Source organism: Melopsittacus undulatus, chromosome 2 (genome assembly GCF_012275295.1).
Source record: "Melopsittacus undulatus isolate bMelUnd1 chromosome 2, bMelUnd1.mat.Z, whole genome shotgun sequence".
Classification (NCBI taxonomy): Eukaryota; Metazoa; Chordata; class Aves; order Psittaciformes; family Psittaculidae; genus Melopsittacus; species Melopsittacus undulatus.
In genome coordinates this window covers 113536505-113560045 of record NC_047528.1, presented here as the reverse complement: position 1 = coordinate 113560045, position 23541 = coordinate 113536505, and the positions used below count along the sequence as shown (strand labels likewise).

Genomic DNA, 23541 nt, shown 5'->3' with positions numbered 1-23541 from the left:
TATGCTCTGGGATCACAGTGATGTTTGCAGCTGCTGGTAACAGGTTAAAAGCACCTGTGTTTAGCTGAAAAGTATGTGATGGCTTCAGATAAGCTGTAGAAGTAATACTGGCTGGCCAGTAGTTCCTCAGATCTTTTTGTTTGTTAGTTTGAATAACAAATATATTTGGCCTTTTGCAGTCTTCTGAACGTTTCCATTCTCTAGACATCAAAAAGGTAACTGCCAGTGCATCTGATGTGACTTCAGTCAATTCTCCAACCATCACAGGATGAATCCAGCCTAACCAGTCTGAAAGTGTTGACTTTGCCTAAGTACTTACAAATCTAGAATGACTTTTCAGGCACCTGTCATTGGTGCTATTTAACCACCATCCCAGTGAAGGCAGGTGAGAAATATTTGCAACTTCCTGGCATCTTTGATCTATTTTCCATTTCAGAAGGCCAGTCCTTTTACTGGTCTTCCCCTCACTGTCCATGCAGTGACAGGCATCAGCGATGGGCTGATTGTTCTTTTCCCCTCTGCCAAAGATAAGGCAATCATTAACTTCCTGTTTGAAGTATCTTTGTACTTACTTGAAGTTGCCATGTTTCCCTCAGTTCCTCCCTCACTACACTACATACTGCAGGCCTTTTTAATCCTCCCTTTTGGATGGTCCAGGGAGGTTGTTCCCCTCAGTGGGCTCACTCCCCCATATTTGCCTGTTCTGTAGCAGCGTGTACCCAAACTGGATACTCAGTTCTGTGTCAGTCAGTGCTGTGTCACTCACAATAGCACATTTGATCTGACAGCTTATTTCATGTGACCTACTGGCTATCCTTCTAGCCATGCAAACCGGTATGATGTGTGCCTGGTTGGCAACAGCATGATGTTGATGTGCATTCTGCTTTCTTTCCAAGGAAGATGATATTCTGTGAGCTCTGACACCACATGAAACTTTGCATTTGCAAAAGCAGCAGAGGATCTTTTCGTCCTGAATGCTCTGACCTTTAAAATCACAGGTATAATTTGCTCTGAGTGGGTTTTGTCTGAAACGCATTGGCCTGTTATACAAAACCAAGTATCAGAGGAATCATCTGTGGTCCCACTGAGTGAGAATGAGTCAGGAACGACTGCGCTTAGCCTGTGTGCACCCCAAAGTCTGCACGGAGGGAAACGCGAGCACAAAAGCACGGAGCGGGAAGGAGGGAGACCTGGATTCAGGCCCTAGGCACGGCCTAGGCCCGGAGCTCAGGAGCAGCTGCTCCGCACGGCCGCTTCCCCTCGCTCCGGAGCTCCGCCTCTGCCGGGCCCGGCCCCGCTCCCTGCCAGCAGCCAATGTGCGGGGCGGCGGCGCGGGTGTCCCTGCAGAGCGCCAGGCCATGCTGCAGCACAGCACCCTGCTCCACCTGATCGCTGGAGGGTGAGTGCCCGCGATCGCTCTGCCCGGGATACGCGGCCGGGATGGCCGAGGCTGCCGTAGGCGCGGAGCTTCGCCGGGCCCGAGGCCCGTTCTGCTTCCCATGGGGCGACTCGGGCCCCGCGGCCATGGCGTCTTCTCTCCCGGCTTGCGCCGGGCCCGTCCTCTCCTCCCGCCTGCTGCCAGACCGGGGTCTCTCTGCAGCCGCCGGGGACTGAGGGGCCGCGGCCGCAGAGAGCCGGGGGAGGAGAGAGGGACCCCGGAGCCGCCCGCCTTGCCCCAGGCTGACAGTGCCTGCGCCCGCGGGCCTCACCCGCGCTGCCTTTGCTGTGCTATGGTCGAATGCAGGGATACGGTGTGACTGATTCCTCCGCGCCGGGTGAATGTATGGCTCTGCAGTGGGGAGAAGGGGAGTATCCCTGTGATTCAAGAGGGTCTTCGTCTGTCATTTCACCCAGCCTAAGTCCCCCGGAGCTGAGGGAGTGAGGGAAGCTGGGTGCTGAACAGGGGAATGTGGGGCACCGCTGGGTCACTTGAGGGAAGTGAATGGTGGAGCAGCCTTGTCTTTAGGAGGGCACCAACCCTCCACCACCGCGTGGCTGAGATTCCTGCATGTCTTGTTTGGCTTTAAATAGTGCGTCTGATTTTGGAGTCAGGCGTTGGAAGTGTGAGGCCTCTGAATTCGCAGCGTGCCCTTGAGCATGTCCCTTGGGTGGCGTTTCACCCTTCCTCTCTTTAAGAAACGTTTAAGCCTCAAAACAATGAGCTTTATGTTTATGATGGCCTAAAGCAGAAGATACTGAGGTCCTCTACACTTTGCTGTGTAACTGCAGAGCACCCTTGCCTAGACAGCCACCTGAACCCTTTCCAGATTGCACAATCCTGTTGGATTCTGTGTGACAGTCAGCTTTGTGGCATAGCATGTGCAATAAAGCACCTCCTTTAATTGCTCTTAATGAGTAAATTTCCAGTTTCCTGCACTAATGTTTTTCTTCCACCTCAAACTCCCTAGTTTTCCTTCTAAAAGTGTGAAAGCAAAATCTAGCAGTAAGTACTGTTTTCTAAGGTACAATGACCTGCCTTCTTCATTTAGCTCTTTTTGCCCTGCTTTATGCTGGCAGTACATGTTATACTGGTTGTCAGACACTGCTCTTCATCATATTTTGCAATAACTGCTTTTTTTCCTGTTTCTAGAGCAATGACTTCAGGGGTTTGGCTTTATTAAGCAGGGCTGAGTAAGCCCAGCAGGAGGTCCCTTGGTGACAGCTCAGTTCCATTCAGTGGTTTTTCGTGATTTGCCATTATTTTGTCATTGCAGCTTTGCTCAATACTGTGACAACCTTCGTCACCCATGGATTTTATCAAGAGTAAAATGTTATCTCCTGCCTGTTGGTGGAGAAGTTGAAAATTATTAGGTCTAGGCTAGAAGTGATTTTCCTAGACCCTTGCTGGACTCCTGCTCTTTGTTTCTTCACTGACATCTGCTTTCAGGGCAGGGAAAGATTTTAATCCATTTAGCATCTGCACTGCAACCAGAGTGTTGAGGCCCTCAGTGTGTGCTTGTGAGATACCACAGTTTGCAAAACTGAAGTATATAATGTCTTTGTAGTTGCTTTTTTGAGCCCAGTTTGGCAAGTTCCATAAAAAGACTCAAACACAACAATATACCCCCTTCTACTCCTCAACATGAATGAATGCAAAGTGTCTTTTAAGTCTACAGTGATCTGATTCTGTAATTCTCTTCCGGCAATAATCCCAGGGCATACAACCATATAACCTTAGCAGAACAAACTATTACAAATGCACTTCTTCTTCAGTCCTGGTGGTCATTAGAACTCTTTTGTGTATTTCCCCAGTACCTGGGGAATGCTTAAATTTATAAAACAGTGAAGTCTCTTTAATCTGCTATTTTGAATATACATGGTCATCATAGCAGCCTTCCAGTGTCTGAAGGGGGCCTATAAGGATGCTGGGGAGGGATTCTTCATTAGGGACTGTTAAAAAGGGGAAGTGTAGATTGGATATAAGGAAGAAGTTCTTTACTGTGAGGGTGGTGAGGTACTGGAATGGGTTGCCCAGGGAAGTTGTTAACCTTCCATCCCTGGTAGTGTTCAAGGCCAGATTGGACAAAGCTTTGCATGACATGGTTTAGGGGGAGGTGTCCCTGTCCATGGCAGGGGGATTGGAACTGGATGATCTTAAGGTCCTTTCCAACTCTGTCTGTCAACACCTTCTGCATGGCTGTTCCATGCAAATTAATCTCAAAGCAGTATTTCAGGTACTGAGCATACTCTAGAAGAACAGTTGTCAAAGGATCAGAAGGGGCAGAAGCGGAGAGCCAAATGTATCAGTTCTGACTTGTCCCTGGGTGGTAGAATGGGAAAAGGGGATATTCATCCTTTCAGCATTACTGAGGTGTGACTAGAATGATGGCAGTGGTTCCTGAGTTCCAAAAATAGCTTCTGTCTGCTGAAGGTCAGGGTCATCTTCCCTTAAGCAAGTCAGGCTGGGGCAAGCCTGGCTGTTAGCAGCAAATACATGTCTTATTTATAGGGCCTTGCACACATAGGGCTGAATGGGCTATGGGTTGAAAACACAGACAGGCTGTGGGGTGGCAGAGCATTGTGCTGCCACTCTCTGAGGCAGTGCAGCTGTGGGGAGATGGGAGGCACAGTGGTGATCTCAGCAGAGGGCATTGGCGTGAATTTGGGCAGCAGAAATGTTTGCTTTGGCAGTCTGAATACAAAGATCAGCAGCTTTGAGTGAGGGACTGCTGAGTCCCCATGGACTTGGGACTGTTTGTCTCAAATACTGAGTGAAGTTTCAGGTGAGGCTGCCAGATGTCCCCAGCTGAGCTGTTATGATGTTAATCAATGTCAGAGCAGGAGGTCAGGCTGGGGGAGAGGTCAGCTGTCCTCTCCTAGAGAGCTGAAGGTTGTGGATGAGCAGGGTCAAAAATAGTGCCCTGTTACTGCACAGGGATCATTCTTACATTTGCTATTATGTCTTTTTATGCCCTAGATGTGGTGGCACAGCCGGAGCCATCCTGACCTGTCCCTTGGAAGTGGTGAAGACACGACTACAGTCATCCCAACTGGTACTGCGGCCTCTGTGCCTCTCAGAGATACAACTGCCAGGGATGAGTGTGAGGCTGATGAACCCCACCTCACCATCTCCTGGAGTGCTGAAGCTGCTGAGGTGAGTAGGATGGGACTGTGCATGTTAGCACCGGGGAGGTGAAGGTCTAGCCATTGGATGAGGAGAGAGGGAGCACGATCAAGAGGGGGAGATGGATTTTCAGCTGAGGCTCTGGAAATTGCAAGTACAGTAAGAAGTTTGGTCAGAGCACAGATACATTTGCTTCTCACAGTTGATCAGTGCTTTGCATCTGCAGGGCTGCTGTTGGGACTGAGAAATTTCTCAGCTAGTGGTTTGGTTAGACCCAGAGTGATGGTGTCAGCAAGAACAGGGAGAAATGACTTAAGGGAGAGAGAAAGCAGGTGGAGGGAAAATGAGAGTAGAGCAGGAAAAGGATAACACAGGAGGTGAGGAGAGGATGCTCTTTTGAAGAACAAAGAAGGAAGAGGAACAGGAGAGCCTGTAGCTTAGTTATTTTGCTGATGTCTCTGCTCATTTCCTTCTGTAGGGCCATTATTGAGAAGGAAGGTGTGCGATCCCTGTTCCGAGGTCTGGGTCCCAACCTTGTTGGAGTTGCTCCTTCCCGGTGAGTACTGCTCTCTGAGGATAGCTCATGCTGTACACGTTTTAGAGGACCTCCCTGACAGCTATTGCTCCACATTCAGGAAGCAGTCTGAGCCTTGTGCTCATTGGGTCACAGGACCACTTCACACAGACATTTTCTGAACCTTCCAATCATAGTTTTAAGATTATTTCTGTGGTAGTATTCTAGTATAAACAGTATCTGATGTCACATTAGACAAACCTTTGCTGGGAGTAAGAGTTGGAGTGAGACCCCAAACAGCAGTGCTCTCTCTGCTTCTCATAAGTGAGCTGTAACCTCTTCTGCATTTCTTTTCAACCAGGGCTATATATTTTGCTGCCTATTCTCATGTTAAGGAGAAGCTCAATGCTGTCCTTGTACCAGAGTCCAAGAAAGTACACATGCTGTCAGCAGCCTGTGCAGGTAAGCCTCTTCTGTCTCAAAGCAGAGTCAAGGGGTCCTTCTGTCTGTAAGCATAAACAGGTTTCATTCCTTCCTCACTGCTGCTCCCATGAGTCCTGCTCTCTCTTCTGAAGTTTTCTTCCTCCACACCTGGAGCAGTGAGTTCCTTGGCTAACCAAAATGCTTTCTCAATCTTTGTTCTTCTTAGGCTCATTTCTTCAAGTCATGGAGCTGCTCTTTACACCTTCAGGAAAAGAGCTCCATCTATGAGAGGGAGAAGGCAGTCTGTAATTTGCAGACTGTAATTTAGACCACTTGTATTATTTCTCTTGATATATCCTACTTCTCTAGCAAAATCTTCCACTCTTGCAAGTTTAGTCAGTTACTTCCTGCCTCTTTGCAACACCAGGACCTGTAGCAGGGTTATGTTTGAGGGAGAGGAGCTAATTACCAACAGACAAAGGCTGGACGGGGCAGGCAGAGAAAAGAACAGTCTCCCTTAAATGTCTCTTCGCCCATGGGAGCTCAAGGTCATTCTGAATTTGCAAATGCCTGCAACTTGCCAAGCAGAATTCAAAAAGATGATAGTCCAGCACCTCCTCACAGTTAGTGTGATCCTGGTGCTCATGGCTTTTCCCCTCTTCTGTTCTGCAGGCATTACTTCTGCCACACTCACCAATCCTATCTGGTTAGTGAAAACCAGGATGCAGCTGGAAGCCAGGTAAGGCAGGCTAGCAATGCAGAGCTGCTCCAAGTCAAATCAGGACTGTTTTTTGGGGGGAGGGTTGCATAGGGTTCTGTGACTTGCCATGAGGACATAGGTCATACAGTTGTGTTCACAACAGCATTTGAGGTCAGTGGAGCAGTATGCTGTTCTAACCCTCCCTCATCTTTACAGGGTGAAGGGGGAGATGGCCAGCAACGCTCTCCAGTGTGCCATGCATGTATACCGCACTGAAGGCCTTCGTGGGTTTTACCGTGGTATCACTGCCTCCTATGTTGGAGTGTCAGAGACCATTATCCACTTTGTCATCTATGAAGCCCTGAAGCAGCAGATGAGAAACAGCCATCATTCCCTTTCCCCACCACTCACACTTTCACCAAAAAGCCATGATTTCTTTGGATTAATGGGAGCTGCTGCTGTCTCCAAAACATGTGCTTCATGCATTGCATATCCACATGGTGAGTGAGTCCACTCCCCTGGCTTCTCTTCCCCTCTATGGGAGATGCCATGCCCATAGGATCAGTCTGCTAATATCACTTCCCTTTTTTTGTCTCTCCAGAGGTCATTCGGACACGGTTGCGAGAAGAAGGGTCACGATACCGTTCCTTCATACAGACTCTGCAGCTTGTGGTCCATGAAGAGGGACCTTTGGCTTTATACCGAGGGCTCCTGGCTCACTTGGTCCGTCAGATCCCAAACACAGCTATCATGATGGCTACCTATGAACTCATCGTACATTTGGCCTCTTCCACCTTGTAAGCACAGTGTAGCAGCTGGTTGAGGCTGCTGTAGGGACCTCATGGTTCTGAGAACTTGTCTTTTTCAGTGGTCTGAGGGGTGCTTTTCATCACTTATCAGAACTGGGTCAGGCATAGCATTCTCAGGACAAAAGCCTTTTCTTGTGCAGTGTTTGGCTCTGATGTATATAATGTAGCCTTTCTTCTTTCTGGAGACCTGAATTACTCCAGCACTTCAGGATTGACATCCTGATTTGACAGTGCCTGCTGTAAGCTCCCTGTATGAAACAAGGGCACAACACTTGCTGGGAAGGATACAAAGGAGAAAGCCTAAGAGTACCTTAGCCTCAGCATGTTCACTTCTTTTGGACCCAGTAATAACCAAAAGTGGGCACAGCCAGGCATGACAGGCTAGAGCTCAGACATTGGAGAGAACTGCAGCAGATTGAGATCTTGAGCTGAGACTTTTCGTACCCTCAGAGGGGCTCTTTCACTCTCACCTCCTGTGCTGCCTTCCTGCCCCTAAGGAGGATTTCTCAACCTCGGCTGCCAGCAAATGTCCTATTGCAGAATTATCTTTTGGGTCCTCCACATGTTGCAGCCACTGCCCCAAGATGTGTCTTGCAGTCTGAATAATCAGACCAAGTAGATCAAGGGAAGAAGCACAAACTGCTAGAAAGCACTACCTTCACAACTCATGCTAGTGGGCTCACAGGCATGTTTTGCCAATATCTGATGTGTCCCACCCCCTCCATTCCCAAAAGAGAGTACACCTTCCCTTGGAAGTGCTGACTGTTCTACAGGTTGGAACCCTGGTATGAAAAATACTCTTTAATGTAGAAAGAAAGCAGATTGGGTGAAAAAAAAAAGCCCTGTATGAAGCTGAGGATTTGGCCTGTTTCTGTTCATGATGCACTATGTGTATGGAAAGCACCTTTATTTGTTCTTTTCTGTAATCAAGAATTCAGTTTGCTGCGAGTGTTAACACATGCCTGTGCCAGGCTGGGCTGCCTTCTGTAACTCTGCAGGGTCCTAGCCCCGTGTCCTAGGGAAGGAATACAAAGAGTATTTTGACTCTCAGGTTCAGGGGTGATGTGTTGCTTGTTCCAACACAAGACAGTCACAAATGTAACCCTTCCCTGGAAAGGCAGTCATTTCAATAAATACATGCTCTGGACAATCTCCAGTCTTACATTTGAGGCTCCACTGCCTGTTTCTTTCCCTGCTTGTAGTGAAAAACAGCAGAAGTCCTGAACATTTTATTTGAAATCCATTTATTTTTAAAATCCACTTTTGTTTCCTCATCCTTCTTCTGTTCATTCATTTACTTCAGTAGTATTGACAACTTTACAAAGCGACACAAGCTGCAGTGTTGGGTTTGTGGTTGGTTGGTTGGGTTTGGTTTGGTTTTTTGCATGAAACGAGAATAAACCTCAAACGACAACATTGAAAAAATATACAATATATATATATATAATATCTGGGGAGGGGTTGTGAGAGACCCGCCTCTGAACCCTATTGCTGACTCCTTCCATCTTGGTGTCCTTTCCAAGCCCCTCCTTCCTCAGTACAATTTGAACTGTGCCACCATGTGCCCTAACACATGGTTCTAGAGAGCCAGCTGGGGGGTCAGTAATGTGGGGAATGTCCACAATGGGAATGGCAGAAGTGGGGGGAAGATGGGAGGCAGAAATGACAAATGAGGGAGGAGTGCATGTGTACACGGTGCAGGAAGGAAGAAGTTAAGACACCTCCTTCCAGCCATATGCTAGGGGGATCCATTGGACTGGTGGTTTAAAGCTCCTAGTAGCGGCGAGAGCCGTCACTTCTGCCCATGATGTGTCGGTCACCCACGTTGCTGTCTGGCGAGTCTGGTGTCTCCGAGTCAGTGCTGTCATCTTCATCATCCATGCCCTCACCAGCCCTGCCTTTGCCACTGCCTCCTGCCCTCTCCTGGCAGCTCTGGTAGGACTGGGAAGGTGAGACATAGGGTAAGGGAAAGTATCTGGCAAACCAGCTGCAAGCCCAGTCCCAGCCCCTGCAGCTGCTCCTCACCTCCATGGGGTTGACAATGATGGTCAGGGCTGAGTCATCCCAGAACATGTCGCCCTCTTTGCCGCCACTGCTTGTGTGTCCCCCTTCAGCAGGCCCAGGGACCTCTTGTCCCACTCCCCGCCGGTGCAGAGAGTGGATGCGCAGGATGCCAAGGATCACCATGAGTGCCAGGAAGCCCACACACACCACAATGATGACAGTGGCAGCACTAGGGACCACTTTGGAAAAAGAAAATGAGAAGCAGTGGTTAGACTCTGTCATAGAAATGTGTTTCCAACCTGGCCTGCAGGAACCAGGGCTCCTGGGCAGAGCTTGGAGGTTTGGGGTCTGGGCAGGACCCAAAATCCTCACTCTTCTGCTCCCCTGGGCACAGGCAGTTTCTGCCTTCCGCTGCTCTATGTTTGCTTGAGGCCAGCATGGTCTTCCAGGACGCCGAGGTCCAGATGCCCTCTGATGCTGGCCTGGCCTATAAACTGCACATTACCTTTTTGCTCTAGGCCAGTAGGCCCAGCCTCTTCTCTCCAGATGACCCCGTTACCTGTAAAATCCATCCAGGCTCTCTGTGGCTTTGTTCTGGGCAGTTCTGTGCAGCACAGACAACTTGGCTGCTGCAATAGGGGAGGCAAGGGCTGGGTTTTGGTGCTCTCCCAGTATATGCATAGGCTGTCCCTGCAGTGGCCCAGTGGACAGGATCAGAGGCTGTAGGAAGCAGCAGCAAAATCTAGCACCAAAGGTGTTTTTCATGCTCCCTACAACAGGGATCCAAAGCCAACACAGGATCCTCTGTACCAGCCTTAGAGCTGGTCTGCAGTCACGCTTGTTGCACAGGGCTGCCAGCACAAACAAACTCTTATCTCTAGTCTAGCTTTACAGCTTCTCTTTCCTCTGCTTTGGGGGCAAGAATCCTTCTCTTTTCTCTGGTGCCATCTATAATTTTCTGCCTTCCTCACCACCACCTAGTCCCATCTCTTTTTCTAGAGGGCTGTCAATCTTCATTCCCTTGTTTCTCTCTTGCTGTTGAAGCTTCTTTCTGAAATGACATTATCCAATGTCATACAGTTGTTCTTTTTAGACCTTCTCAGGTGTAGATTTCTAACTGCTTCTACACCAAGAAAGCACACACCCAAAGAAGAATGATTGTTGCACCAAGCTCTAAACCACAATTTGACTGCAGTCCATTTGCTAATGACAAGTGGCACAGTATAATGAGAACTCAGTAACATGGGTATAGAGAGCCTGAAAGGAATCCTCTGCTATAAGTTCTACTACAATGACAGAAAATCAGCATCCTGACCCAATGAATGAACCCCAAAGATAACATTACATACTTGGGTTATTATGGGTGCTTGCCAAACTGTGCCCAGATAGCTCTGGGGGTAAATGATGGCCTTGGTGCACAAACTGCTGGGAATTCAGAATATGGTTAGGATGAGCAGCTTGGTTCATGCTGTGAAGCACATTCACCTGCAGAAAGACCAGAATGACAGAGACTCAGCCCTATGCTCATAGTGCATTCTACACTGCATGCATTCCTATTCACCATGTCAGCTCCATGCATGCACAAGTACCTATGTGTGCATGTATTGATCGTGTACCTCAACAGTAAACTCATTGCTGGAGTAGCGTCCATTCATCTCAGTGCAGGACAGGTGAAACTTCCTTTCATAAAGAGCAGCACCATGGTTGATGTGGTACGAGACCTGACGCAGGATTTCCTCATAAACTGCAATGCTCTCCACACCTGAGACAAGAAGAGAGGATTGGTGTGGTGTGAGGAAGCTCCTGCTTCGAAGTCATCTGGCATCATAACCCTGTAGCAACTAGGAGCTACAGAGGAATCCAAGGCAATGCTGGGTTCATTATTTTTAGGAAGGGAGCAGAGATGGAGCTGGTTTGCAAAGGACCCGATGAAATCCCTGCTTGCATTGCTAATACAAGTGAAAGGGAAGGAAGAATCAAAAGCAATAGTTTTCCTGTTAAGTTCTGGAGAGCACCACAGGGTCGTACCAATCCACAACATGTGGGATGTGCTGTCCCCCAGTCGTGTCAAGCAAAGTGATGCTGGCACATGAGAACACCAAGCCCCAAGGAGTAAGTCAGGGGGAGTGACACAGATCTGGCTGAGAACTCAGACACCATGCCATAGTACTGCTGTGTGCTGGAGGAGGAAGAGCCAAGAAAATGGCCTGGGACTTCCAAAAGCCAGGAGTTCAACAAATGGTTACACCTCAGAGTCTCACACAGTACACCAGCACATCTCTAGCATCAGGTTAAGTGCTTCTCCACTGATGTCTGACACTAAGAAAGACACAGACGGCTGTGGCCAAGGACAGGACATACCTGTGATGGTCAGGTAGGCAGAGGTGTTAACAAGCTCCAGGCCCCGCTGCTGCAGCAGTGCCCCATCCAGGAGCAGGTACTCCCTCTCTGGGTCCAAGTCATCTCCTACCAACGAGATCTCGCAGCCATCCAGGTTGTGCACAATCTCATCTGACATTCGTGTATCTGTCACTGAGATGCAAATGGAAAGAAGACAGGGCCAGAAAGACAGGAGCCATCAGTGAAGGCAGGAGTTACTCAGAGTGGTACCCATTTACTTAAAAGTGCTCACATCATATGTAATGACTTCTCTTTCTCCTGCTAGCACTGACCTTGAGTAAAACCACTGTCAGTCCTATTACTTGTTGTAGGAGTCCCCCTGGTTCTAATGACATTATTTATGCACATAATAAAGTCACTTAATTTTGGAACAGCACACTATCAGACTGGCTCATGATAACACATCTCGGCTGTAAAGACTCTGTCAACAATGGCAATGTGCAGATCAGGAACAGCTCTATCACACATTAGCAGACCCTAAGTGCTTTCAAAAGCTTTCCCCTGTCTCACTTGCTAACTGCTGATTACCACAGTTGAGATCTTCAAAATGGCAGCCACATTCACCTTCTGAATGTGAAGTGAACCTGACTTCACCGCTTTCAGCAGGGCTAAGACCAACCTGCTCTAAGTCAAGAAACTTATCGTTGCATGAGGAAAGGCAAAGCTTCCCAACAGAAAACTGTGAGGGAAAAAAACCATTACCAGATATGAAAGAAGTGAAAGGACATGTAGAGCGTAGCATGCAGAGAAGTAATCTGAGGATGATGGGGAGAAATTGAGGGGCAGGATGTTACAGGGTGTGAGGAAACTGACTGGGGAATTCACAGGAATAAGTGATGCAGGAAGAGATGGGAGGAGGGAAGAGATAAGGAAAGCAGGAGAGAATGAAGCAGGAGGAGACTGGGTAAGTGTGGGAGTGGAGAGGGTAACAGGCAGGACATCCATTCAGTGCTGGATTCAATAAAGGGAAATGTAGGTAAGATGTAAAAGGGATTAGGAATTAGCAGCCTGGGAAAGGAGAGAGTACAGCAAAGGAACTGTGTGCATAGAAAACGTACAGGGAGGAGTAGAAAGGGATAAGAACCGATTAGCCTACATATTGGCAGACAATGTGCCCTGCTCCTGTATTTGTAAACTCCTTCTTGCAGTTTTAATGAGGAGCTTTGCTTTCTCTGCAGGACAGCAGCTCTTGTAGGGCTTTCCAGTTTGTCAATTACACCTCACCCTGTACTCCACTCACCAGTACCATGCCAATTCTCATCCTTCTTGGCCTCCACCTGATGAGAAATAGAGCAGCTGATCTGCAGGTTAGGGAACAGGGGGACCCCATCTGGAGCTTCAAAGTCTGACGCAGGATGAGCAGATTGGGCATTGCCACTCAACAGGATCTGGGGGGCATCAGGCTGTAGCACCACAACGTAACCTTCTACATCAGGAATGGAGACACAGGACTCTTCGCTGAAACACCTGAAGGAGAACGGTAAAAAGCAACAGTTGGCTCAAAGTTGTAAAAGAAAACTTCCTATTGCTGCCAGTGAAGGGAATATCCTTTCTCTTGTCGTCTTCCTAAAAAGCTTCCCTATAGCCTGCTGTGCAAGACAGAGGTGTGTGGTAGGACTGGCATCACTGGGTTTCAGGTGACTTGGTCATACCCACACACCACAGAGAAAATTAAAACCAGCCCACAGACTTGGAACACCATGAGTGTAGAATGTAAAGTGAATGCAGAAGTTCTGCCACCTGCATAGACCCCAGGGCCCAATATTACAGTATCTATTTGGATATTGCATAGGTCAATATTTATTTTCAGGAAGACTTTTACCCATTTTGAGACCATCAAATAGAATTAAAATACAAGGTGAGAGGGTGTAATTTTAGTCAAAAGAGAGGTAACTCTCTTGCTGCACTTTGCTGCAGGCGCTGCTTTGTCCACTCACTTGACAGTAGTGGTGAGTCTGAGTGGCCGGACTCCAGGGGTAGCAAAGCGCAGTGAATTCATGTAAGCCACATGCTGGATTGCATGGTTGAAGGTTTCCACATCATCACCCTCCAAGGTGAGCAGGGACTGAGAGGGGTTCACATGAACCTACAGGTGGAAGAGAAGGAAATACTCAGAGTTCTTCAGCAAACACCATGAACCTAGGCTAAGAGAGACACAGAGGAGAAAGGTGGGCAGTTGTCTGAGGTGGGGGAGCAGGCAAAATCCTGGGAAGCAAGGCTGGGGAGGAGAGTGGAGGAGACCCATGCAAGCTGGGCAGATGGGCATACCTTCATCCCTTTGCCCAGACTGTCGAAGTCACTGTAATCAAGCCCCTCACGGCAGGCATACAGGCATTCAATAACCTCCCGGCTCTCCAAGCTACCAGGGCGCACAGTGAAGCCAGCCAAGTAACCATGGAAGTAGTGGTGTATCGACAGAGGATCTCCTGGGGGAAACATGGGAGGTGAAGGGTGTGAGAGACATGGCAAGGAAGAGAGCAAAACCCACAAAAACAACAGTGTGGGGGACATATGGATGTTCAGGGAAGTAGAGAAAGACAGAGGAGTGTACAGAACATGGAAAAACAAAGACAAGAAGACGGGAGATGCTGAAGTAAGGAGATGACAGAATTCCAGATGGGGGAAAGTGGGAAAACCAGACCAACAGACAGACCATGGCAATGCACGGTGGGTAGCATAGAGAGGTTTCTGCCAAACTGCTGAATGCCAGATGGAAACAATTTCTTGTTCCCTTCTCACACTGCTTCCTGTGAGGGCTTTTAAAAGAAGCTACACGTTCCATAGATAGGGATGAGGTGACATCTCCTGATGTCTCTTATGGCTATTGCATTCTTCAGAGACCAACTTTAATAATCAGGCATGAGGACTCTATCCACATGAAAAGCGTACTCCATCTCTCAAAGCAGGCTGTAGTCCTCCTTTTCATGCTCCACAGATATCAAGGTATCAAGGACCCATCTGCCAAATAAGGGGTTTCCTCCCAGGATGGTGGGAGGTGGCAGGACAGGACTGGGAGAGCTGTGTGAGGAAAGCACCATGCAAGAAGTGACAGCCATGCACGGTGAAGAGGGAAGAAGAACCAGCTTCTTTCTTTTCCCTACCTTGTATAGTATCAGTGGAGTTCTCACTTCCTTTGATTTTCTCTTTGTTTTTCTCCTCTGCAAAAGGAGAACATTCAAACAAGCATACGGCATTGGAACAGGGTAGTTATAGGGTTAGGTAAGTATCTATACAAGTGCTTGTACTGGCCAGTCCAAAGGAACAGCTCTGGAGTCATTTGCCAAGCAGTGCATCCTTCAACCCTAGAGACAGCACATCACAGATGAAAGAGAGCAAGTCCCTGTCATGAAGGGGACGGTGATTCTGTAGGATGAGTAACTGAGAAAGCATAAGGGTCTTTCTTGGGGGGAGGGTTCTGGTTTGGTGGTTTGTTTGGTGGTGGTTTTTTTTCTCCTTTCCCAATGATACCTATTTTGGGAATTAACTGATTCCTATTTAGGGATCATGGTCTTAGCCATGCTTGCAACAAGCCATACATTCAACCTCCCTTTGAAACTCAGATGGCTCCAAGAGGGTGTCCAAGCTGATTCATGTTTGTTGGGTGTTAAAGGCCAATGGAGAGCACAGAGCTGTGGGAAGATCCATGATCTGGGAGAAGCAGTACTACAGTAAAGATTCAATCTTACTAGAGTGAAGGCAAGCAGCAGGCAAATTCCTTTATTCTGTCCTGCTGCAGTCTTGAAGAACTGAAAAGACCTGGGAAATGCAGTCTTACATCTCCACAGAATGAGTTTTAATCTGGCAGTGGCTTAACTATGTTCCTAACCCGATCTTTGTCCTCCAATCCAATTCCTCTACAGAATGACTCATGATTTCTTCATGTAGACCCTCAAGACACAGGAATCCACATCAATACAACCAGCAACATAAACAGTACTGCCTGCTCTCTGGTGAAAAGCTTTGATAGAAACACCAGTGGTACAGAGAGTTTCAACCCTCCTCTGCCTGAAAGCCAGTTATCCATTGCATGTTCTACTGCTGTTGCCATAAAGCTGCCAATGACACTTTTCCCTGAGCAATCATTACCACGGCCTGCTGGCTTGGTCCGTAAAGGAAGGAGACATACCAGCTTTGGTGCCAAGAAGGCAAGATAGCTGCAATGTGCTTTGCATCACTTAATATTGGGTGGTGTTTCTTCCACCTCTTCTGGCTCCCCCTTCACTCCCTTGTTTCCTGTATGGGAAGAGCATGGTTCAGGGAGGGGGCACTCACCAGCCCAGCAGGCTCCAATCATGAGTGAAGGTTCCTGTCGGGGTGGGTGAATGAGGCCATTGTCGTGGATGAGGGCAGGGTCGTAAGACACGCCATCCACATATAGTGTGACAGTGGGGAACTCCAGGTTCAGGGCATAATGGTGCCATTCGTCATCGCAGACCTGCGGCAGACAGCAGAGGAAGGGATCAGCAAAAGGCAGAAATAGAAGGGACACGAGGAAAAGGCAAATGCTCCCTCACCTGCTCAAGCTTCCAAAGGAATTTCACAGGCCTTGCGCTTTCCAGCAATGGCCAGTAGAGGAAAGCGATCCGGCAGCCGTGCACAGCCAGAGAGTAATGCGAGTAGCCATCCTCTGCCAGGGACAAGCACAGGGAGTTAGATATCACAGGAGATTCCTCCCTTCAGGCATAATCCCTCCTAACGAGTCAGAGACAGTGGGCAGAAGCATCACCACCCCAGGAGAAATGTCTCACCGCTGTGCACTGTACTGCAGATCACCGTCTCCTCTTCCCGTCTGCCTTTGCTAGGCACCACAGCATGCTTCATCCATACGGACAGGGTGAAGTGGTCACTCAGCCCCTCATGGGCATTGAGCCCATTCACCACAGGCACCTGGGCAGCCTGGCTGCCATTGAACCAGTAGATGAGGCTGCTGTCCTGGCTGTAGTGCACTGAGAGTCGTGCAGTCCAGTTTGCTGTGGGGCTAGGCACTGGCAACAGGTCAATCTCTCCTGAGGCAGCACCTACCAAGAAGGAAAGGAGTTAGGAATGTCAGCATGAGAGAATAAGAAGTCTGAGAATGAGGGAACAGGCAAAGAGGGTGCCCCGAGATTTTGCTGTAGCATCCTTGACCACAGGGAGAGGAGGAGTTGCCTATAAGCCTTTGGTGACTTTTCCCTCATCTGTGCTGGGGGAAGTCCCACAGACTCTGTGTACTGGGGCAACACACAGAAACCTCTGGCTTCCCAGCAAGGAGAGCACAGGGAGCCCCTTGTAATTGAGGTGCCCACTGCCCCTCAAGTTCTCCCAGCCCCACTGATCACAGCAGATATGAAGAATGTCCCCCAGCACCTCTGCTGCATGAGGCACAGAGCTAGGACCATGAAGCCCATGGTGCTGTCCCATAGCTGGCCTCCACCCAGGGAAGAATCAACTCACCACAGAGTTTGCGTAGTGACTTCTCAGAGTAGTTATCCCGGTCACAGCCCTTGGCCACATGATTTGTCTGCAGCTCCACTGTGGCCTGGATGTTCCACAGGGGCTCATCACAGGTCTCCAGGTGAATGGTGGGGAAGAGCGCAAGGCTGCCTGCACCCGGGGTGTACTCAATCCTCTTGTTCCAGCCTAATGAAGAACAGTGAAGGAGGGGGGTTATGTCCTGCCAAGGACCTGAGGACAGAATATTTGGTACACCCACAAGTGGCATCTATGGGCTAGTGTAGAAACAGAGATTTTTTGGCCCTTTCTATATTGAAATGACAACTTCATGCAGCTGGCACCAACACAAGGGAAGACTTCCTAGAAGCACAGAGTCCAAATCTGTCATGTTCTACAGCTAGTACCAGTGTAGCATCAATCCTTGGATTGTCAGCCTCTCTTAGCAGGTAAAGCAGATATTTAGCTGTGTTGATTTCTCCTTAATTCTATTGACTAGGGTGAACCTGTAGGAACACAACACCTCTGGAAAAGCCAAATATCCTCAAGATGAGCAGCCCACAGAACAATCTACTGTGAATACAGTCTATGAGCTTTATCATATTATACATATATTATATATTATCAAATACATAGTAGTAGTAATCCAAGGAATGATTTTCCAACGTTAGAATTGCCTTTCAGTGGCTCTGCAACAGACTGGTATGTGCTGCATCCCCTTAGACGGGACTGATGGGTTGGCGCCAGAACTGAATTTATCTGTGTATATACAAACACTTGCAATGAGTAGGACTGAGTCGTAGTTCAGCAAAAGCACAGGGAAGACATAACTGTGCTTGGAGGTTTCATACCCTGCCAGCTGGGCTTGCAGGTGGGTTTCACCTGGATTTCCACTTCAGCATCATCAGAAGCCCGCTTCTTTCCACAGTCATAGGCTGTCACTGTGAATTTGTAGACACGATCTCCACTGTACTGTAGCTTCTCCGTGTTCTCAATGTTCCCTGGTTAGCAAAATAAAGAGGTCAAGGGAAAGGAATTTCAGCCTCCTCAAACATATTCCTTCCAGAAATCACTCTTATTTATCATTAACCACAGAAACAACCAAAGAAGGGTTGAGCCCCCCCTCCAATGCTACTCTGTAAGAGCTATAGCATCCCACAAAATGGCTGCTGCATCTCTGCACCAGGAGAGATAGATCAGCAGTGCTAGAACATTCATACAGCACAGCTCTGCTATCAAATGGGACTGGCAGAAAGGGAGCAAAGCAGGAAAGGGGGAGTGACATGCTCTTGATAGGTGTGGATTCTTACCATCATTGTCAATCAGAAAGGGAATATTGGGGGTCAGGATCTCATAGTAGCAGATCTGGCTGTACTGTGGCGAGCAGTCTCCATCAATGGCCTCCACACGCAAGATGCGGTCATACAGCTTTCCTTCAGTCACTGCCACACGGTACAGCTTTTCCACAAAGACAGGAGCAAACTCATTCACATCATTTACTCGAACGTGCACCGTAGCCCTGATACAGAGAGACATCAGTGAGAACAGACCGGCTGATTAGGAGCCACATGCCCCCTACATTTCAGTATAAATCACTCCCCTAAAAGTGCACCAGTCTGATTTCCAGCCATCAAAAGCAAGGACAAGGAAAGAGACCTTGGTTTCAACACAACAATGTCAGCACACTGGAGCTTGGACAATGGTTTACCACCCCAGAGGAAGAGCAAAAGGAATGATAATGTAATCGGGACCTCCTGCCAATATGCAGCAACATACTGTCAAGCAGCCCTCAATTCTAGTGGTATTCACTCATGTGACTCAGTCAGTGAGCATTTCTATTTGGCTCTTATTTGCATGTTGAATTATAGTATTAAGGCTAGAGAAAAATACTTCTGGCTAAAGGAAGCACTTCCACAGCCATTTCCATCTGTGTTTCTGTGATAGATCGCATTTTGTAACATGCAGCAATGACTGCATGGACTTACTTGTGTGATTTCTTGGTATTTGCTCCATCAGGTCCCTCTCCACAGTCATAAGCTTGGATGGTGAATGTGTGCTCCTTATGTGCTTCACAATCCACTGGTTCCTTGGCCCGTATCAGCCCCTCACCTGTAGCTTTGTCCAGGATCACAGCTTCAAAAGGTACCCCTGCCCCATGGATCCTGAAGCCACAGATTTCACCTGGTACCCACAGAGACAGAGGAAGGGAAGAAAGAAAAGGCCTGAGAAGAGCATCTTATGTCTCCTTGCTTCCCTGTCTCATATTTTCTTCCTTTCTAACTTATGCTCTCCTTTCTTCCTCTTTATCATCTCATTTTGAGCAATTTCTGGTTCCCTAAGAGCTCCTCCTGCCATCTCTTACAGCCATTTGATACAGATTGCCCTCTATTGGACACTACCCCCACAGAATCTTGACCAGCATCCAGAATTAGAGGTTACAAGGCTCAAGCTACATTTACCAGTGCTACACATCCACGTATTGAAGGAGCACCTTATTTCTCCTCTGCATCCCTCACAGAGGCAAAACAGACCATATATTGCAGATGGGCAGCCAAAGCATGAAGATCCGTGATGCCTCATCCACCCACATAGGCAGGATGTGCACATTACTGCAGGGTCACATCAATCCTAAAGTTCAGCGCACAGGGACCACTTCTCCTCTCCCAGAGCTGAGGGATGATGCGTGAGGAAACTCCAGGCATGGCCTAAGCAAGGACCAGGAACACAACCCTCGTAAAAGCCCCATCTGTAGTTAGAGGGATCTGTCCTTACTGTGAGGGGATGTAGCACTGCCAACGAAGTGTGCCCTACCAGCTTCCTCCAGTGCTCACAGCACTGTGCATGTGATCCTTGAAAATAGCAGAACTGCGTCAAAAAGTAGCTGGCTCCACCCTCACTTTCCCTCCCTAAGGAAAACAGCTCACAGCATCCAAATCAAGCCCAAATTGCCTCCAGACTTCACTGGGGACCTCCTCCGGAACAAGGTTTGGAGGGGTTCACTTCCTGCAGAGAGCTAGAATCCAGCACAGGGATGAATGGCACCCTGTCTCTGCCTCTTCCTAAGTCTCCCTGCCACCCACCCGTCCCGGAGCTGTTACCCACCTACCTGCATAGCGCAGTGGAGCATCTTTGTCCAGTGCGAACAGTGGTGGGTTGAGCAGGACCGTGTTGTCATTCTCCATGACGATGCCCTGATACTCGGCTTCAATCCAGGGTTTGTGCTTGTTTGCTGGGGTGGATTTGGGGTAGTGGGTGGAGCACAGGAATGTATTAGCCACCAATGGCAGATTCAGTGGGACAAGAGCAGAATATCATCTAGTAGCAGGTAACAACTACCCCTCCCCACCTTCTTTTCTGGAAATAAAGTCTAAAAGAACAGACTGGGAGGAAGAAGTTCTTTTCTTTAGTTCTACTCCACATGGCTCTTGGGACTGGGAGACCTCATCAGAAACAATACATACCTTCTGGCCTTCTCATTACAATCTCACCAGGAATATGCGGAGAAGCATTTGGGTGCCCAGGAAAGTGGGAATGGTTAAAAAAGCCTGAACTCAAGAGGCAGAAGTAGCCTGATTCTGGAGACAGATTCCAAATGTTAAACCCTTTAGCTCACTGAAGCTGTAATTAAAGGATCTAGGATACATCTTTCCTTGGGGTGTCTCAAGGGGACAAGTCTTGCATGCAGCCATTATCACTTATGCCTGACATCCTCTGGACTAAGGCCCAGGATCCACACACCCGTACCCAGGTACACTTTCAGTCAGTCAAGCTATGTGAATAATAGCCTACTCTGAGAGTCCCATGCTCCTTCCTTCCCCACTCCATGGCAAGCACCATATTCCCTTGGCCCTTTCTTGCTAATCCTGTTGGCTGGAGCCCAGCCAGGCTTGGCATGGAGGCAGCAGCCAGCAGGAGCCTCTGAAAAATGTCACAGGCCCAGAAATAGCAAATTAATCTTTATCACAAAGGCTCCAGGGCAGGGAAAAGGAGAAATGGGGGGTGGGGGGGGGGGGTGTGAAGGGGAGGGGAGAGAGAAGAAAAATCATTATAAACTAAAAACCCCTCCCCCATGCCCACCCCCTGCCAAATGGGCCTCTGAGATTATACTACATGGCCTAGTTACAACCCCCCAGTCCCAGATAATCCCCCACTCTCCCACCCCTCGGAGACCAAGATTTATTACAACCAAGCAATGCCTTGAGCACAGCATGGGTCAGAGCTGGTGGGGAGTAGGGTACAGAGCCTTGCCCCTCAAGGGCACTACTTCCAATATGGGAATTCATCCTCTGCAGCACAGTATCCTCTGGAACCACACCAGCAAGGCGTGACGTGTTGACTCGAAAGGGACAGCATCCCCTACTGCATCTGCAAATGGGGGTGAGGGGATGCTGCTGGCGGCAGGTTGTGGCTGCCAGACAGCAACAGGTCAGAGTGGGGGTGCTGCAGCACCCCCGGAGTGGGCAGCCCCAGCCTGGCGAGGCAGCAGGGAGCGGGGGTTGGAATTTCTCCCTCACCATATTGATTGACGTTTATAAAGCATTGCGTAGGAAACCCAGACAAACATCCACCCTGCTCTGTAAGCAGGTGGAATCCTCCCTGTGTGCAAATGCCCACGTTCCAACCCACCCTTCCATTGCCCCCACTAGATTCCAGTCCGTGACGGCTCTATTCCATGTGCCGCACCACCGAGGTGGGAATCTGTAGCTACAAATACCAAATGTGCCCTGTTGCTGGGGTAACAAGCTGATGGTAGAGAGAGATAAATCCTTTGCTGCATTCACCTGCAACTTGGGAATCACCAATCTGATTTCTTGGGAAATGAGTTCCTGGAGGTTACAAAACCATCTTTGGAATATTTTTAGGGTACAGACTCCCACTAGCTTCAGGAAAGCTCCTGTAAATCTAAAATAATTTGCCAAAGGTGGGTAGATGTTTCAGAGTGTAGATTCACAAAGAAAAGAGAAAATCTGGAGTGGAAGGGGCCCTGCCTTGCTACTGGGCCCCTTGGCATCAGGGCAGTACAAATACATGCCCCTACCAATGCCAGCATGCATAGAGCTCCCCGTTGCACCGCCCTGTATCCTTACCTCTTCCCAAGAACAGAGGATGTCACATTCCCCAATGACCGCCAAATCCCTGGCATGTTCCCCGATTCTCCCACCCTGCCCGAGGATTGACGCACTGACTGCCCTCAGATTAATTCCTCCTGCCTGTCACTACAGCCACAGATTTAGAATCCTACACCTTTCTCCTTTACTCTATGTGGTCAAAGAACATCTGCATTCAGAGCATTACAGCCGTAGCATGAGGGTTTGGGGGGGTTACGTATTTAGCACATAAAATACTGTTTGATCCAAGCAACCTGCATAATTAACACATAACTGGAAAATAATTCCTGTTGGCAGATCGCAGATGGATGAACTAGAATGAGAAGATGGAGACGGGGATGTGTTTGGGAGACCACAAAGGTCTGTGGAGAAGCAACACATTCTCTCAGCATGCTAGGGAATGGAAGCTAAATCCACATGGCAATAACTGGAACAAAAGCAAGACAAGTGGCTGGAAAAGGGCAAAACGCGAGGGGAATGCTAGCAGAAAAGAAAGAAGGAAAAGAAAGGAAAGCGGTGACAGGAGGCAGATGGACAAAGTAGACAGAGAGGATGAGGGCACCCGAAGGGGCAGAGAGAGACGGAGCAGCCGAGGACCGCAGAGATCCCACGACAACACCGTGCCCGGCGGAGCCGACAGGCACCGCGGAGCCGGGGGCACAACCCGCGGCCCCTCCGCCGGGTCCCAGCGCACCGTCCCTCCGCCGCCGCTGCCGCCAGGGACCGTGCCCGCGGCGCCGCCGCCGCTCACCTTTGTTGGAGGCGCTGCCGGGCAGCGCGGCGCAGAGGCAGAGGAGAGGCAGGAGGACAGCGGCGCGGGGCCGGGGGATGCCCATGGCGGCAGCGGGTCCCAGCCCGCCCGGGGCTGCTGCACAGCGGCGGGCGCTGCCTGCCCCGGCCCGGCCACGGCCTCGCTCCCGCGGCGGCGGCAGCGCGCAGGGACGGAGCGGTACCTCCGCCAGCCCCGCTCCGCTCCACGCCCGGCCCCGCCCCGGCACTGCAGCATGACGTCACGGGCGCGGCGGGGGCCGGCGGGGGTCGGTAGCCAATGCGAGGGGCTGCCGAGCCAGGTGTGGTGTGGTGCGGTGCGGTGCAGCGCTGTGCGGTGCTGTGCGGGGTTGTGCAGTGCTGTGTTGTACGGTGCTGTGTTGTACAGTGCTGTGCTGTGCTGTGTTGTGTTGTGCTGTGCGGTGTTGTGCGGTGCTGTGTTGTAAGGTGCTGTGTTGTGCTGTACAGTGCGGTGCTGTGCTGTTTTGTGCTGTGCTGTGTAGTGCGGTGCTGTGTAGTGCGTTGCTGTGCGGTGTTGTGCTGTGCTGTGCTGTACGGTGCGGCGCTGTGTGGTGCTGTGCGGTGCTGTGTAGTGCGGTGCTGTGTAGTGCGGTGCTGTGCTGTGCGGTGCTGTGCGGGCCGCTCCGCCCCCTCTCACCGCAATCCGGGCAGGGCACGGACAGGGGCGAGGGCTGGAGGAAGGGTTGGAGGGGACTTCAAAACCGGCGCTCGGTGCGTTGCCCTGGGAAGCATCTCGCAGTGCGGAGGGACGCGGGAGGAGCAGGCGGGAAGGGGGGCGTGAAGCTCGGCGGTGGAGGGGT

General features: G+C 49.6%; 2 protein-coding genes across 2 annotated transcripts; one reads left to right on the top strand and one right to left on the bottom strand.

Annotated features, from left to right (window-relative positions):
• The first annotated feature begins 1222 nt into the window (after positions 1–1222).
• LOC101880140 (solute carrier family 25 member 36-like) lies at positions 1223–8174 on the top strand. The gene is made up of 7 exons (XM_034073852.1): positions 1223–1399; positions 4418–4594; positions 5043–5120; positions 5440–5540; positions 6174–6240; positions 6418–6701; positions 6803–8174. Exons 1-7 carry the CDS (start codon positions 1359–1361, stop codon positions 7000–7002), a joined length of 948 nt encoding a protein of 315 aa, XP_033929743.1. The 5' UTR covers positions 1223–1358; the 3' UTR covers positions 7003–8174.
• Positions 8175–8237: 63 nt separating this feature from the next.
• On the bottom strand, positions 8238–22848 carry CLSTN3 (calsyntenin 3). The gene is made up of 18 exons (XM_034073843.1): positions 22704–22848; positions 19951–20073; positions 18830–19025; positions 18155–18363; positions 17696–17845; positions 16848–17033; positions 16163–16432; positions 15929–16041; positions 15687–15849; positions 14516–14572; positions 13683–13840; positions 13352–13500; positions 12655–12881; positions 11376–11546; positions 10631–10776; positions 10364–10499; positions 9036–9253; positions 8238–8951 (listed from the first exon to the last, which is right to left on the bottom strand). Exons 1-18 carry the CDS (start codon positions 22786–22788, stop codon positions 8784–8786), a joined length of 2925 nt encoding a protein of 974 aa, XP_033929734.1. The 5' UTR covers positions 22789–22848; the 3' UTR covers positions 8238–8783.
• Between the last annotated feature and the right edge of the window lie 693 nt (positions 22849–23541).

Coding starts and splice junctions, on each gene's coding strand:
- LOC101880140 (XM_034073852.1), top strand. CDS start 1,359: ATGCTGCAGCACAGCACCCTGCTCCACCTGATCGCTGGAGG. Junction 5,541..6,173: donor GCTGTCAGCAGCCTGTGCAG/GTAAGCCTCTTC, acceptor TCTGTTCTGCAG/GCATTACTTCTGCCACACTC. Junction 6,241..6,417: donor AGGATGCAGCTGGAAGCCAG/GTAAGGCAGGCT, acceptor TCATCTTTACAG/GGTGAAGGGGGAGATGGCCA.
- CLSTN3 (XM_034073843.1), bottom strand. CDS start 22,788: ATGGGCATCCCCCGGCCCCGCGCCGCTGTCCTCCTGCCTCTCCTCTGC. Junction 16,433..16,847: donor GTCACTACGCAAACTCTGTG/GTGAGTTGATTC, acceptor CCTTCTTGGTAG/GTGCTGCCTCAGGAGAGATT. Junction 10,777..11,375: donor TGCCTACCTGACCATCACAG/GTATGTCCTGTC, acceptor TTCTTGTCTCAG/GTGTGGAGAGCATTGCAGTT.